Source organism: Desmodus rotundus, chromosome 5 (genome assembly GCF_022682495.2).
Source record: "Desmodus rotundus isolate HL8 chromosome 5, HLdesRot8A.1, whole genome shotgun sequence".
NCBI lineage: Eukaryota > Metazoa > Chordata > Mammalia > Chiroptera > Phyllostomidae > Desmodus > Desmodus rotundus.
Genome location: NC_071391.1, coordinates 116859182 through 116876153, shown reverse-complemented (window position 1 = coordinate 116876153; position 16972 = coordinate 116859182). Strand labels below are relative to the sequence as shown.

General features: G+C 39.5%; 1 protein-coding gene across 7 annotated transcripts in view; it reads left to right on the top strand.

The window, feature by feature from the left end:
- The window catches only part of ALMS1 (ALMS1 centrosome and basal body associated protein), a 167493-nt gene that overhangs the window by 72103 nt on the left and 78418 nt on the right, over positions 1-16972 (top strand). For all 7 annotated transcript variants that reach the window (XM_053925860.1, XM_053925856.1, XM_053925859.1 and 4 more), the window contains one exon: positions 12681-14521. In XM_053925860.1, the coding sequence (XP_053781835.1) occupies positions 12681-14521 (1841 nt within the window). The remainder of the gene's footprint in view (positions 1-12680; positions 14522-16972) is intronic.

Below are 16972 nucleotides of genomic sequence, written 5' to 3'. Positions count from 1 at the left end.
GAGGAGTGTTGAAGTCTATAAGTAGGTTCATCTGTTTCTCCATGTTTAGGCATATATACATTAAAGTTGTCATCTCTTAGAGAATTACCCCTTTGTCATTACGTAATGTCCTTCCTTATTCCTGATAACCTTTCCTGCTTTGCAGTCTTTTCACTCTGAAATGAATAATAGTATTCCTACTTCCTTTTGATTAGAGTGAGCATGGTATTTTTTCATTATTCATTTAGTTTTAAATTATATGTGTCTTCATATTTGAAGTGGCTTTCTTGTAGACACCCTATAGTTGGACCTTATGTTTTGTTATGCTCTGACAATTTCTGTTTTTTAATTAGTGCACTTAGACCATTGACTTTTAAAGCAATTATTGATATACTTCAGTTAATATCCAGCACATTTGTTACTGTTTTCTACTTGTTTCCCTTGTTCCTGTTTTTATTTCCATTCTTTCTGCCTTTGATGGTTTTATTTTTTTATTTTTAAATGTTTTTAATTGATCTTTTTTTGGAGAGAGAGAGACTGACATATACATCAATTTGTTGTTCCACTTTTTTATACATTCATTGGTTGCTTCTTATATGTGTACTGACCGGAGATCGAACCCACAATCTTGGCATATATCAGGATGACTCTCTAACCAACTGAGTTATTCAGTCTGCTTTTTGTTGTTTTAATTTAGCATTTGCTGTTTACATTTTCTCTCATTTCTTAGCATATCAGTTATAAATACATCTATTTTTTACTTTTTTTTTAGAGGTTGCCCTAGAGGTTGTAACATACGTATACTTACAAATAAATCACTTTCAAATAACACTCTGCTGCTTCACAGGTAGTGTGAGTACCTATCAATCAAATAATCCTAATTCTTCCCTCCCATCCCTTGTGTCATTCCTGTCATTCATTTCACACACACACACACACATACACACACACCATGTTTTGCTGTGTATAATGTGCTCCCCTGTATAATGTACACCCATGTTTTTGGCCCAAATTTTCAGAGGAAAAAATCTTCTGTTTTAATTTTTTAATTCAATTATTTATTTATTTATTTTTAGATACTTATTTTTTGTATTATAAAGGAATTTTAACATTTATTTTTGAGCATATTGTAGTACAAGAAATTTTATGTAACAAATAATTGCAAAACAAGAACAGATACAAGCCACAAGAAATTTTATGTACTGGTTAACAAATTAATACTACCCATGCATAATGCACATTCTTATTTTCCCCTCAAGAATTTGGGCAAAAAAACATGTGCATTATACACAGCAAAATATGGTACATGGCAATATTTCAAACAAACTTTTTTGTTAGATGAATTCAAGATAAGAAAAAACGTTTGGGTTTTTTTTAACCTTCACTTACTCCTTCTATGCTGTTTCTTTATGTAGATCTGATTTTTTGACCTATATTTTTCTCTGTAAAGTTTTTTTTATTTTTTTAAGATTTAAAAATCTATATTCTCCATTCCAAAGTCAACCATAATTCAAATTTGGTATATTTTCTTTTTTTTTTCTTATAGAATGATTTATTTCCTTAAGTATTTTTTGTTGATTATGCTATTACAGTTTTCCCAATTTTTTCCCCTTTATCCCCCCTCCTCCCTACATCCCCCAACCCTCCAGCGTTCCCTCCCCTCTTAGTTCATGTCCATGGGTTGTACATATAAGTTCTTTAAGTTCTCTGTTTCCTATACCATTTTTGACCTCTCCCCATCTATTTAATGCCTACCAATTCCACAGTCAACTCTGAGTCTCAGATTCCCCTTATATCTGCCCTGCCTGCATGGCCTCGCCGTGGATTCTTACCAGTCTGGTTGTTCTGGTTGATTTTTTTCTTTAATTCCTTGGTTGTCGGAGTTCCTGCAGTTTGATTTTCTGGCGCTTCTGGTGGTTTATTGATTTTAGGTTGGTTGTTATTCTCCTTTTGGTTGTGCGAGGAAGCAAAGTGATTCTACTTATGCCTCCATCTTGGCCGGAACTCCCTCTCTGTAAAGTTCTGCTGTTTACATTTGTTGAATGGCAGGTCTACTGGCACAAATTCACTCAATTTTTGTTTGTCTGAGAATGTCTTATTTCTCTTTCAGATTGAAGGATAATTCCATAGGATATAGAATTTTAAGTTGGTGGGGTTTTTATTATCTTAACACTTTAAATATTTCACTCTATTCTCTTTTAGCTAGCATAGTTTCTGTAGAGAAGTTGGGTGTAATTCTTTGCTTCTGTAGATAGGACATTTTGTCCCTCCAGCTTCTTTCAGGATATTTTTTCTTTATCTTTGATTTTCTTTACTTTGAAAATATTATACCTGGGTGTAGTTTTTCTGGTATTTGGGGGTAGAGGACATTTATCCTACTTCGTGTTCTTTGAAATACCTAAGTCTGTATTTTGGTATCTGACATTAATTTGGGCGAAATTCTTAGTTATTTTTTTTTTAAACAGTTCTCCTGTTCTCTTTTTGGAATTTCTGTTGCTCGTATACTAATATCTTCTATAGTTGTCCTATTGTCCTTTGATGTTCTGGTCTGGCTTTTAAAATTTTCTTTTTTGCTTTTCAGTTTTGGATGTTTCTTTTGAGATATCGGAAGCTCAAGATTCTTGCCTTGGCCATGTACAGTCTACTAATGAACCTATCAAAGGCATTCTTCATTTCCTTTCCAATGTTCTTGATCTCTAGCATTTTTTTTCATGCTTTCTTAGGATTTTTATCTTTCTGCTTACATTATGTTTGTGTTCCTGCATGCTGTTCACTTTATCCATTGGAGCCTTTAGCATATTAATCATAGTTATCTTAAATTCTTAGTCTGGTAATTCCAGCATTCCTGCCATATGTGGTTTTTTGCTTGCTCTGGCTCTTCAAACAGGTTTGTTTTTGTTTTTGTTTGTTTTTTGTTTTTTGTTTTTGCTTTGTAGTATGCTATGTTTCAAACCCTGTAACTGGTGTATTAAATTAATATGCAGATTATGACCTCTTGAGTGTGCAGGCACAAGCCACTGGGGTAGGCAGGTAGCTTTCTCAGCATCTGAGCTCCCACTTTGGGGAAGTAAAACCCCAGGGTTGTTTTGCTTGAAGGTACAGTTTTAATATACTCACACAAAGGAAGTAAAGTCACAAGATTTATTACTTACAAATTCCAGAAGACTGGGGGTTGGGGTGCATTGAGTTGAGGGAAGGGCAGTCCTCTGTCCAGGTCACAGGCAGGAGCTAGAGAGCAGGTAGTAAGCACTTATTACTTAGAAGGTTGTTGAGGCAGAGGTCACTTGAATTTTCACAGGCTCAACTCTAAGTGGTTGTTTTAAAAGGTTCCCTGGAAAAAACAAAGAGGGAACTTCTGGCAGGAGTCCTAAACTCAGGTCCCATACTGGACAGTGTGAGCAGGGTTGTCATACTGTAAAATGCCTAGGCAGCAACTCAGAATAGCTTTTTTCTCATCACAATTGACCCTGTGATGCCTAGGCCTTAGTCTTTAGGGAAAATCATGGGCACTGTCTGGATGGTGGAGATATTAACAGCCACTGGCAGGGTTTTGGACACCTAGCAAATGAAACATTTGAGTAAAGCAAAAATGCCAATCAAGAACATCAGTAGACAAAGGATAGTTTGAAGTCCTATTTGTAACCATCCCCCTATTTGTTGGGGTGCAGCCAAGAAAAAAATCAAGGCCCATGGATAAGGTTATGGTAGGTATTTGATTAAAAACTTTAGTGAGATTATGGAATAGTGATACCTGTTTGGCCATCTTTTACAAATATATTTTGCCCAGAATTATTAATATACGTGTGGCAAGTGGTATACTTAAAGTGCATGTTTCTCTTTCCTTGGCCAATCAGTAATCTAAAGCCAAATGGTTATCTAAAATCATCTGCACTGAAGAATCATGTTTTTGTTGCATTATGTTATACTTTGGAGTAACAGCTTAGTATGTTCAGCCAGTGTAGTTGACAGGTTGGTGTTTGCCTTAATAATTTGTTTTTATGTGCCTGTTGTGTGTAACCCAGTTCCTGTGAGAAATAGTAGCAGACCTACTTCCAACGTAATGGGGATGTATACCACATCCTTTTCGTGTGATAGACAGGAAAAGAGATGGATTGAGGGTCCTGTTCAGTGATTTGTATAAGTGTGCTCCCAAGTAGACTAAAGTACATTGGTACGAATATACAGGACTTCCCTGGCCAGCAAAGAGGTTGAGCGGAAGAGAAGTGCACATATGGAGAACCACAAATGTGTAATGGACCCAGGGCCCTAGATGCACAGTGGTCACTAACTGACTGGGGAAGCTGATATAATTTGGGGTTCCCCCTGAGTGACTGGGCTGCAAGGCTCAGTGCTTTGGGGATTATGCTCCTTGGGACACGGTGTAGGTCATGTTCTTTTTTGTGGAGGGTGCCTGGGCACGTACAGAGGATTATAAAGCGCATCTGGGGCTCCTGCCAAATGCCACATACTGTATGGCAAGTGTACTCTATGGAAGCAATTAAGTACCATAGAGAGTATCTGGGCAAGCTGCAGGGTTGAATGGGGTGCCTTCTGTTAGGCAATTGGAGGCAGTGTTAAAAACTCAGCCAGGGCCCTGACTGGTGTGGCTCGGTTGGTTGGGCATCATCCTGCAAAGCACATAGTTGGTGGTTGGATTCCCAGACAGGGCACATGCCTGGGTTTCAGGTTGAGATCCTGGTTGGGACACGTGTGAGAGACAGCCAATCAATGATTCTCTCACATTGATGTTTCTCTCTCTCTCTCTCTGCCCTCCCACCCCTCTCTCTCCCCCTCGTCCTCTCCCCCTTCCTTCCCCTCGCTCTAAAAATAAATCTTTCAAAAAAATCAACCAGGTAGGCCAATAAAGTGGGGAAAAGTTTTTGTTGAGCCTGCTTATGTGCCTAGTAATTATCACAGTCGCCCAAAATGAGCTCTGGTTTCTGCCCATTGTATAAAAATATTAGACTCATTGCAATCTACTGAAAATCAGCCCTAGATACACAATTTGAAGAGAGAAAGAAAATAACTATTAATAATTCTGGACTATTGGAGGGCTTGAATGGGAGGATTGTAGAGTCCTGAGTGGTGACATTAGGAAAGGGCCTGCTTAGGGTGGTGTAGGCAGGTGACCCTGTGGCTATGATCCTGGAGGGTGTGTCGGTGGGGGGTGCTTTGGTGATGGTAGCATCTGCAGCCTGGTAGGGGTCCTCCCAACAGAAATTAAATTCACTAACCCCCAGTAGGGTGCTAAATGTGGACCCATCTAATGGGTGTGGTGAGGGCAAGCAACTAAGTAAATTGTTTAAAGGGGACCCCATAAGGCTATGAGACTTGACATGTATCTTGGTCTTCTAAAGGTCAACGGTGCAGTGGAGAACATCCTAGCAGTCACAGTTCCACCTCACACTTGAGCAGCAAGTATTGTAGTCAGCAAGACATTGCGTTCTTCATTTCTGACTGGTTATGTTTTATGGTTTCTCTGTCCTTTTTTTTTTTTTCTTAAGCTTAAGTAATTTTTTTTATGTTTTATTTTATTGTTGTTCACTGACAGTTGTCTGCATTTTCTCCCCACCCCTCTACCCCACCCCAGCCAAACCCACCTCCCTCCCCTGCTTCCACCCTCCCCCTTGGTTTTGTCCATGTGTCCTTTATAGTAGTTCCTGAAAACCCTTCTCCCCACTATCCCTTACCCCTGCCCCTCTGGCTATTATTAGATTGTTCTTAACTTCAATGTCTTTGGTTATATTTTGTTTGCTTTTTTTCTTTTGTTGATTATGTTCCAGTTAAAGATGAGATCATATGGTATTTGTCCCTCACTGTCTGGCTTATTTCACTTAGCATAATGCTCTCTAGTTCCATACATGTTGTCACAAAGGGTAGGAGCTCCTTCTTTCTCTCTGCTGCGTAGAATTCCATTGTGTAAATGTACCATAGTTTTTTGATCCACTTATTTGCTGATGGAAACTTAGGTTGCTTCCAGTACTTGGCTATTGTAAATTGTGCTGCTACGAACATTGGGGTGCATAGGTTCTTTTGAATTGGTGTTTCAGGGTTCTTAGGGTATAATCCCAGCAGTGGAATTGCTGGATCAAAAGGCAGTTCCATGTTTTAGTTTTCTGAGGAAATTCCATACTGTTTTCCATAGTGGCCTCACCAGTCTGCATTCCCATGTACTAGGGTTCCCTTTTCTCCGCATCCTCTCCAACATTTGTTTGTTGATTTGTTTATGTTGGTCACTGTGACCAGTGTGAGATGGTACCTCATTGTGGTTTTAATTTGCATCTCTCTGATGGCTAGTGATGCTGAGCATCTTTTCATATGTCTCTGGGCCCTCTGTATGTCTTCCTTGGAGAAGCGTCTGTTCAAGTCCTTTGCCCATTTTTTAATTGGGTTGTTTGTCTTCCTGGAGTGGAGTTGTGTGAGTTCTTTATGTATTTTGGAGATCAGACCCTTGTCTGAGGTATCATTGGCAAACATGTTTTCCTTTTTTTATGTTTACTCTCTCTCCCTTTGCTGAGGTTCTCACTTAGCTTATCCATTCTTCCCCTAAATTTCTTGAGCATCCTTATAACTATTTTTTAAAAACTCTGTATCTAGTAGATTGCCTCTTATTTCATTTAGCTCTTTTTGGTTTGTTTTCGTTTTGTTTTTTGGGGTTTTTTTTTAGCTTTCTCCTGTTCTTTTATTTGGGGCATGTTTTTTAAAAAATATATTTTATTGATTATGTATGCTATTACAGCTGTCCCATTTTCCCCCCTTTTTACCCCTCCACTTTGCACACTGCCTCCCACCTGCATTCCCCCCTTTCATTTCATGTCCATGGGTTGTACAAATAAGTTCTTTGGCTTCTACATTTCCTATACTATTCTTTACCTCCCCCTGTCTATTTCATACCTACCATTTATGCTACTTATTCTCTGTACCTTTTCCCCCTCTCTCCCCCTCCCGATAACCCTCCATGTGATCTCCATTTCTGTGGTTCTGTTCCTATTCTAGTTGTTTGCTAAGTTTTGTTTTGTTTTGTTTTTTTATGTTCCGTTGTTGATAGTTGTGAGTTTGTTGTCATTTTACTGTTTGTATTTTTGACCACCTTGTTTTTCTTAGATAAGTCCCTCTAACATTTTATATAATAAGGGCTGGGTGATGATGTACTCCTTTAACTTGACCTTATCTGGGAAGCACTTTATCTGCCCTTCCATTGTAAATGATAGCTTTGCTGGATAAAGTAATCTTGGATGTAGGTCCTTGCCTTTCATGACTTCAGAAACTTCTTTCCAGCCTTTTCTTGCCTGCAAGGTTTCTTTTGAGATATCAGCTGATAAGCCTTATGGGCACTCCTTTGTAGGTAACAGTCTCCTTTTCTCTTGCTGCTTTTAAGATTCTCTCCTTATCTTTAATCTTGGCTAATGTAATGATGATGTACCTCAGTGTGTGCTTTCTTGGGTCCAACTTCTTTGGGACTCTCTGAGTTTCCTGGACTTCCTGAAAGTCTGTTTCCTTCACCAGATTGAGGAAGTTCTCCTTCATTATGTTTTCAAATAAGTTTTCCATTTCTTGCTGCTGTTCTTCTCCTTCTGGCACCCCTATGATTCGGATGTTGGAATGTTTAAAGATGTCCTGCAGGTCCCTAAGCTTTTCATTGTTTTGAATTCTCATTTCTTCATTCTGTTCTGGTTGAATGTTTCTTTCTTCTTTCTGGTCCAAATCGTTGATTTGAGTCCTGGTTTCCTTCCCTTCACTGTTGGTTCCCTGTACATTTTTCTTTATTTCACATAATGCAACCTTCATTGCTGCCTGGGTCCGTTTTATGCTTTTGAAGTACCCAGTGAGTTCGTGGAGCATCCTGATAATCAGTGTTTTGAACTCTGCATCTGATAGGTTGGCTCTCTCTTTGTTGCTTAGTTGTAATTTTTCTGGAGCTTTGAAGTATTCTTTCATTTGGGCCTTTTTTCTGGCACACCTGTTATGTAGTAAGGGGTGGAGCCTTAGGTGTTCACCAGGGCGGGGCAACCCACATTGCTGAGTTGTTTCATCGTATGTGGGGGTGGGTCGAGAGGGAACAGTGTTGCTTGCTCTGCTCTCTGCCGGTTTTCAGTCACTTCCCCCACTACCCACAATTAAATTGGGCCCTTTGGGTGCTGATTCCCAGGTGGGTGGCTTTGTGTATGTTCTAGGACCCTGTGGGTCTCTCCAAGGAGCTCTCTTGTGAGGCTGTGAGTTTCTCCCACAGTTATTTTCAATCAGAGGCTTCAGGCTTTATTTCCTGTACGGGAACCCTGGTTATGTGATCTGCCTTGCTCCCTCTTTGTTCCTCCCAGTTAATCTGCACTCGAATGTGGGACTGCCCAGTCTGCAAGCCACCATGTGGCTGGGTCCGCCAGTCACTGCCTCACCTACCTATTTGGGGCATGTTTTATGTCTCCCCATTTTGGCTGCTTGTCTGTATTTTTGTGTGTTAGGTAGATCCACTATGTCTTTCACCCTTGGTATGGTGGCCTTATGTAGTAGATGTCCTCTAGGTCTCAGTGCTACAGAGCCTCTGATCACCTGAGCTAGTTGCTCCAGGAATGTTTCTTGTGTGGATTATGTGAGCCCTCTTGTTGTAGTTGAGTCTCAATTGCTTTTGGCCCATCCATGGGTAGGAGATCCTCTGGCTGGCTGGCTGGCTGGCTGTGAGTTTTGACCCCCACCCCAACCACAATGTCCAAGTGGCTGTGCAGGGGCTGACCCCATGAGGCAGAATTTACCCCTGCAGGGTCTGGTGCATGCTGAGATCTCCCTTTGGGTAGGCCACTTGTGGAGCTAATTTTGTCATTCCCTAATTGGGCCTGTAGCCTACCACCAGGGTATGTTGGTTTTCAGGCCTCATGGGAGGGACTCCAATGCAGATCAATGTCAGAAGTTGCCTCTGACCAGCCCTGGGCTATCTGTTTGGAGCTACAAAGTGATCCACAGTTCGTGGCTGCCTCTGCTGGGCCTGGGTGTGCGTTGGAGTTGCCCAGCTGCATACCAAGGCTCTGAAAGAGCCTCTGGCAGTACGGGAGTTCCATAAGGTAGATTCTCAGAGAGTCGCCAGGTAGGGGCAAGTGGTGGTCACCAGGATGATACAGATTCAAAGTAAATGCCAGTGCTGAGTATGAGGTCGCTCAACAAAAATCTCAGTCAGTGTACACTGAGGCCAGCTGCCACCTGCAGATCTTTTTGGTGGGGTGGGGCCTCATGCAGTCATCAGCATGAGGCCAGCTGAGTTTATCAGGGTAAAACAGGCCAAGGTTTTGGTTATGTAGAAGGAAGTCTCTGTACAGATCAGTGGTGCCAGTTAGTTGTTGAGGGAAAAAAGGCCCTCACCTTGGAGCCATGCAACTCAAGTCTCTCCCTTTGCATCTCTGCCATCCCCTGAATCTGCTCAGACCTCCTGGAGAACCTTCCAAGAAAGACTACACTGTGGCCCCAGCCTCATTTTAGCCAGCTGACTCTTCCACAGGGCAGGGCAGGCGGGGCCACAGGGAGTTGGGATGGTAGGTCTAGTCCTCAAGCCAGGAAAGATAGCTTCTGTGGGTGGTATGGGAGAGGGACTCAGTACAGGAACCTTGGCAGCTGTTTATTTGGCCTCTCCCTGAAGCCACACAACACACTCTCTCCCTGTATGACTCTGGTCTGCTCTGAGCCACCTTCCCTCCACTGACAGACATAATCCTAGCTGATTTTCACATCCTGATGTTATATGGTCTCTTCCTTTGTGCTTTGATCTTCCAGGCTGAGAAGCTTGGCACATGTTTGAGCTCCCTTGCTCCTTGTAGGAGGATCTTTGCACCTGAGATTATCCCTCTGGATCCTCAGCCACAACACATGGGTGTAGGACCTGCAGTATTTGAGACTCCACCCTTCCTACCAGTCTCAGTGCGGCTTTTTATGTAAATCCTTGGCTATAAGACTTCTGTTCATCTAGTGTACAGTTGGTTATTCAGGTTGAGTGTTCTATAATTAAGTTATAATTCTGGTTTGGTTCTTGGAGGAGGTGAGTGTAACTTCTACTACTCTACCACAATTTTACATCTTCTCTAAAGTACTAGTTTTGTCCTTTGGTGTTTAATTGTCTTTTAAAGAAATTCAACATTTTATTTTGAAGTAAATGTAGATTCACAGTCAGTAGTAAGAAGTAACATGGATAGATCACTTTTATTCTTTACCCAGTTTCTACCAATGGTAATATCTTGCAAATCTGTAATAACATATTGTAACCAGGATATTGGCACTGACACAGTCAGGATACTTAGCATTTACATCAGTACAAGTGTCCTTTATATTGCCCACTAATAACTACATCCAGTTATCTGTAGCTCCTACCCCTTTCTTAACCTGGCAGTCATTAAATCTCATCTCTATAATTTTGTCATTTCAAGAATGTCATATAAGTGAAACCATACATTATATAACCTTTGGTATTGGCAGTTTTCTTTGAGCATAATTCTCTGGAGAATATTTAAGTTGTTGAGTGTATCAATAGTTTGTTTCTTTTTATTGCTCTGTAGTGTTCCATGGTATAGAGGTTACCAGTTTGTTTAAAAATTCACCTATTGAATGATATCTTGGTTGTTTCCCAGTTTTGGGCTATTACAAATACAGCTGCTGGGTTTTTGGTGAACCTGTATCTTTATTTCTGTGGGATAAATGCCCAGGAGTGCTATTGCTGGGTCATATGGCAGTTGTAATGTTTAGTTTTTTGAGAAACTGCCACAACATTTTTTAGGTTGGTTGTACCATTTTACACTCCCACCAGTAATGTGTGAGTGATTCTATTACTCCACAGCCTCATCTACATTTCATATAGTCACGATTTTTTATTTTAGCCATTCTGATAGGTTTGTAGTGGTATTTCGTTGTGCTTTTAGTTTGCTTTTTTTTTTTTTTTTTTTTTTTAATTTATTGACCTTACAGAGAGGGAAGAATGGGGGAGAGAGAGAGATTTTTGTTCCACTTATTTATGCATGTATTGGTTGATTGTTTTATGTGCCCTGACTGTAGATTGAACCTGCAACTTGGTGTAATAGGACAATACTCTAACCAACTGAGCTGTCTGGTCAGGGCAGCATTTTCTTAATGATTAATCATGTTGAACATCTTTTCATGACTTTCATGAAGTGTACATGGGTTTTTTGCCCATTTTTCTAATGGAATTCTCTCTTTTTTTTAACTGTTGGGTTTTGAGGGTTCTTTGTATATGTTAGATACAAGTCTTTTATTGGATATGAGATTTGCAAATATTTTCTTCCAGTTGGTAGTTGGGTAGAGGGCCACCTCATTATTGCTGAATAAGAATGAAGCTCCAGTCTTCCTGCATGGCCTCCACTAACACCACAGGGAGGGAAGTAAGTCCTGGGCTCCTGCATGGTCTGTGCTCCTCACTTAGATTTTACTGGTATGGATATGGGCGAGGCCACATTTTTTTTCCTATTTTGTATGGCTGAAATAGATCAGTTTTTGTCTAAAAGTTTTCTGTCTTGCTAGACTTCACCTTTACTGTTTTTTTAGCTAATAAGAGTAGGTTTTTGTTAGAGCTTTTGTGTGTGCCCTTTGTATTTGGGTTGCTGGCTTTTTCAGATCCAAAAATCAGGGATATATGAGATAAAAAAGGGAACCCAGGGATCTCACTACCATGTCCTTCTTCATGTCCCAAGGTCCCTAGCCAGTCTGCCTTCATTTCTACATCTTTCAGATTCTTAGTATGTTTTACGTATAATGTTCAGGATTTTTGGTTGGACTTAGCAGGTAGAATAGGGCAAAATCACATCTACTGCATTATGTTGGAAGTGACAGCATATTTTTAAATATTTTTATATAATATCAAATATGGCTACATCATCCAATAGAATGCCAGATCACAACTTTATAGGTAAAATACTGAAATCTCAAAGAAAACTTACATTTATGGTAGCATTGGATACTGATCTTCATCCCCTGGAGAAGGAGGTACTAGTTCTTTTTCCTTTTCTAAGTGGTAAGATATTAGGGCATAGGCTAGGCTTTTCTAACAGAGAAACCCAAAAATACAATGGCTCAAATGAGGCAGAATTTTATTTTTCATTTATGTGATTGTTTTTTTTCTTTTAACATGGTAGTTTAGGGTAGGAACAGAAGCAAGTTCTCTGAGGTTATCCAAGGACCCAAGCTGGGTGGGCAGCTGAGTCATTCTTTTACATGGTTTCCAAGGTTGTTCTAGATATCACCTATTTCAATTGGCAAGTAGTAATGGTGATTGTAGTGATGGTGGTAGTAGGTTGAACGCAGAGGTCTATAACTTAATTTTTTTAAGGACAAGAAGCAAAATTTGTACTTAACTTCTTTTACTCATATCCCATTGACCTAAACCTAGTCATATAGTCATTCCTACCTTCAAAAGAAACTGGAAATGTCTGGCAGTTTGGTGGCTATGGGGCCAGAAAATGCTGGGGTATGGAATTGTGATGACTAAAAGAAAAGAGGTGAGAATACTGGGAACAGCAGTAGTCTGCTGTTGTTACTCCCGCAAACTATTTGCAGAAGAAATTAGCTGCATGGTCTTGGTCATCATGGGCCATTTTACTATATAGTTAACTGTCTTATTCTTGTATTCTTACCTGTTTTATTGTAAAACATCAACAAAATGATTTTTGTATAAATATTAGTACTACTTCAAGTAAAATCTTACTTATATTTTCTAGGGTTTACAGAGTCCACGGGGAATAGGATGCAAGCCAGAAGCTGTATGTAGTCATGTTATTATTGAGAGCCATGAAAAAGGATGTTTTAGGACTCTCACTGCCAAACAACCGCAGCTGGACAGCCACCCCTGTGTCTTCAGATCAGCTGAACCCTTAGAAATTATCAGAAGACAACGGAGCCCATTATGGAGACCCAGACATATCAACCTTTCCAAATCACTAGACCACAGCAACCCCCACTTCAAAGCTTGCAATTCCTTGCAGTTACAAAGTCATTCCCCATTTCAAAACTTTACAGGTGATGACTTCAGAATTAGCAAGGATTTTCGAATGCCATTCCGTGAAAAGATGGACCCTTGGCTGTCAGAATTAGTAGAACCTAATTGTTTGCCACCTGAAGAAATGGATTGTCATTCTTCATCACAAATGCTGCCCCCAGAATCCATGAAAAAGTTTACCTCCATCACTTTTTCATCTCACCGACATTCTAAATGCTTTTCAGATTCCTCTGTTCTTAAGGTTGGTGTTACTGAAGATAGCCAGTGTACTGGAACATCTGTAGGGGTATTTAATTCTCATTTCACTGAAGAGCAGAGTCCTCCTAGAGATCTAAAACAGAAAACTTCTTCCCCATCATTGTTTAAAGTCATTAGTCATTCACCAGATAAAGCTGTGACTATTTTAGCAGAAAGCAGTAGCCAAGGCCAAAAATTATCTGTTGAACATTCCCACCAAGAAGAGAAACTTTCAGAAAAATCAGATTTTAAAGGCAGTATTTCTGAGCCCAGTACCAGTACAAATTGTAGCAAATTCAAAGAAGTTCATTTTTCTGATAACCATACTCTCATTAGCATGGGCAGACCAAGTTCCGCACTAGGAGTAAAAGAGAAAAATGTAACTTTAACTCCAAATCCTCCTTCGCATATATTTCTTGAACAACAGGAGCTCTTTGAACAAAGCAAAGCCCCACATGCAGATCACTATGTTGGAAAACACCATTCTCCTCCTCCTCAACATCAGCATTATGTGGTTCCAAACCTTCCATGTCACATTTTTCTTGAAAAACGAGAACTCTTGGAACAAAGCAATACCCCACATGTAGACCATCAGATGAGAGAAAAACACTCTCCCTTTCCTCAAGGTCAGGATTATATAGCTTCAGACCTTCCTTCTTCCATTTTTCTTGAACAACGTCAGCTCCTTGAACAAAGCCAAGCCCCAGGTATAGATCACCACATTGAAAAACAGTACTCCCCTCTTCCTCAAGGTCAGGATTATGTAGTAGAAAAAAACAGTAGTCAAAATAAGCCGCCTAAATCACACATTTCTAACATAAATGTTGAAACTAAGGTCAATAGTGTGGTCTCCCAATCAGGCCCAAATCAGCATGCATTAATAACATCTCCATCTACTCCACCTTCAAACAGAAAAGCTCTTTCTTGTGTCCGTATAACTATTTCTCCCAGGACTTCTTCCAACTTGGATAGCGGAACCTTAGATAAGAGATTTCTTTCATTGGATCCTGCTTCTAAAACAAGGATGAATAATGAGTTTAATTCTGACCTTCAGACGATATCTTCACGATCATTGGAACCAACCTCCAAATTATTGACCAGTAAACCTGTAGCACATGATCAAGAATCTTTAGGTTTTTTAGGACCTACATCTTCACCGGACTTTCAAGTCAAACAGTCTCTTCCAGATGGTAATACTGTTACTAAGGACTTGAAAACCATACCTTTTCAAAATAGCCAGATAGTAACATCAAGGCAAACACAAGTGAACTTTTCAGATTTGGAAGAATATTCTAATCCAGAAGGGACTCCAAAATCTGCAGATCGGTGAGTCTCATTGTGATGACAAGCAAGCTGATGGAATTTGTCATAAAGGGTTTTAAATAACTAAGCAAATGTAAGTTTCTGGGGGGAAAGCAGTATGATTCTCTTAAGGGAGATTATGTCTGATGAATCTGCTAGAAGTCTTTCAAGGGATAAATACCAAAGTAAGAAAGAACACCAGAAAGTAACTTGGCTTCAAGTATTTGAAACATTGAATTACTTTGAGAAGAATCTTTGATCATGCAGTGGTACAAGTTACCAGTTCCTTACTGTGTTGGAGACATGCTGAAGACCGACCAGGCTTTGGGAGGGGATGCATGTGTATGCTTGCTCTCCTGCACATTCTTTCTTCCCTTCTCTCTCCCTCTCTTTAATTTCTATTTCATGATTTCCCTCAAATATTTAGTATGAACAGTGTCCAAAGGTAACTTTCTAGGGAAGAAGTCTGGCAGACATCACTTTAGCCAAGTAATCAAGGTTGACATTACCAGTAATGCATAATGTGCTTCCTCATGTGATGCCCTACTTCACAATGTATTATAGTAAAAGAAACCCAGTTCGGGGGGAAATGCATTAGATTTATATTATTTAGCCTAATTTTAAGGCTCATTAATTCAGTTTTACATTAGTCTCTTACAAGAGACTTACAACTTTCTGTTATGGCTAAACAGAACTACCCTATAAATTTAATGTTTCCATCTTAGAGTTGGAAAGCCAGCATGTCACAGTGGAGAGCACTAGCCTTGGAAAGGAGAAAGGGAAAAAACGTTTTTCAACATCCACATGTGGTAGTCTTGGCAATGAGGGCTTAAACATGTTATCTCATTTAATACTCATGATAAACCCTATGGGGTAGATGGTGGTATCCATATTACACTCTGGGAAACTGAGACATAGACATTGCTACTTTGTCAGCAAACAGCATTGTCTCAAATCTGTATGTAAGCAGCAGATGGGGCATTCAAATGTAAGTTTAATGAAAGCAAGAGTTTGTTCACCACATGATACTGTCTCTTTAAATCTTGAACCCTACTTCCAGCTCTTCTACCAACTATCTTCTTGGACAAGTCATTTAATATCTTTGGCACTCATGTGTGGATGATGGTGGAAGGGAAAGGGTTTATATCCTGAAAGTTCCCTTCAGCTTTAAAAGTTAATGATCTGAGAATTGAATTGGGGCAAAACAAACGGTGAATCTGTAGTCTCAATATTGAAAATAGTAAGGTGCTGTAGAAACCAGTATTGATAATTTTTTTGAAAATTGTTTAGAAATTAAAAGATTGACAAGTTTATATGTAATACTTAAACTCATCAAAGTGATAAAATACTTATTGGAGCTGAGTTCCTTTAATGAGAAGAAAATTATAATTATAAATACAAACTATTAATAATGCCCTTTGTTCAGAATGTACTAAATCCCAGGCATTGTAGTGGTTGCCTATATCATTTTTTTTTACTCAGTATAATCAGAGGTAGATAGTATTACTTCAATTTATAGATTTAAAAAGCCTAATACTTACAGAAATTAACTGTTTTACCCAACATTGCATAGCATTAAGTGTTGGAGGTAGCATTTGAACCTAGGAGTGAACCTAGGTAGCATTTGAACTGACTCCGGAGTTCATACATAATTCAGACTATGTATACAGTCATACACCACATAACAACGTTTAGGTCAGTGATGGATGGCATATTCGACAGTGGTCTAATAAGGTTATAATGGAGCTGAAAAATTCTTATTGCCTGATGACATCTGTGACTCCAGAGGATTTGCCAAAGATGAGGTTGCAAAAATAACAAGGTTGTGGTTGAGATGACAAACTGTAACCTGGGTATGAGTGAGGATGACATTGAGGAATTCATAGAAGAATTGACTAATTCTTCAGGAATTAGTGGAGTTGTGTTAGAACTGGAAAAGGAGTGCTTAGCTGAAGAAGAGGCAAGAAAAAATAAAACTGCAGAAGAAGAGGAATTCCTAGAAAATTTGCAGTGAAGGGTTTAGTGGAAGCTTTTGCAAACCTCAACAAGCTCCTTAAAAATTTTTGAAAACGTGGACCTCGAGGCTGAAATGTTTTCATTAGTGGAGAGGAATATTCATGGTTCATTATCTCCTTACAAGCAAATATATGATGGGAAAAAAAAAAACCAGCGAAGCAAACCACCATGGACATATGTCTGAAAAGAGTGCCACCTCCACAGAAGAGCCTCAGGCAGGTTCTTCAGGAGGTCATCCAAAAAGCATTATTATCATAGGAGCTGCCTATTACTGCCGCCATAGACCTTCCAGTGGGACACAGTGTAGAACTGGAAGACAGTTATACTGATGATTCTGACCCTGTGTAGGCCTAAGCTAATGTGTATGTTTGTGCCTTCATTTTTAACAAAAAAGTTTTAAAATAAAAAATACATGATTAGGAAAAGGTTATATAATAAAGATATGAAGGAAAATATTTT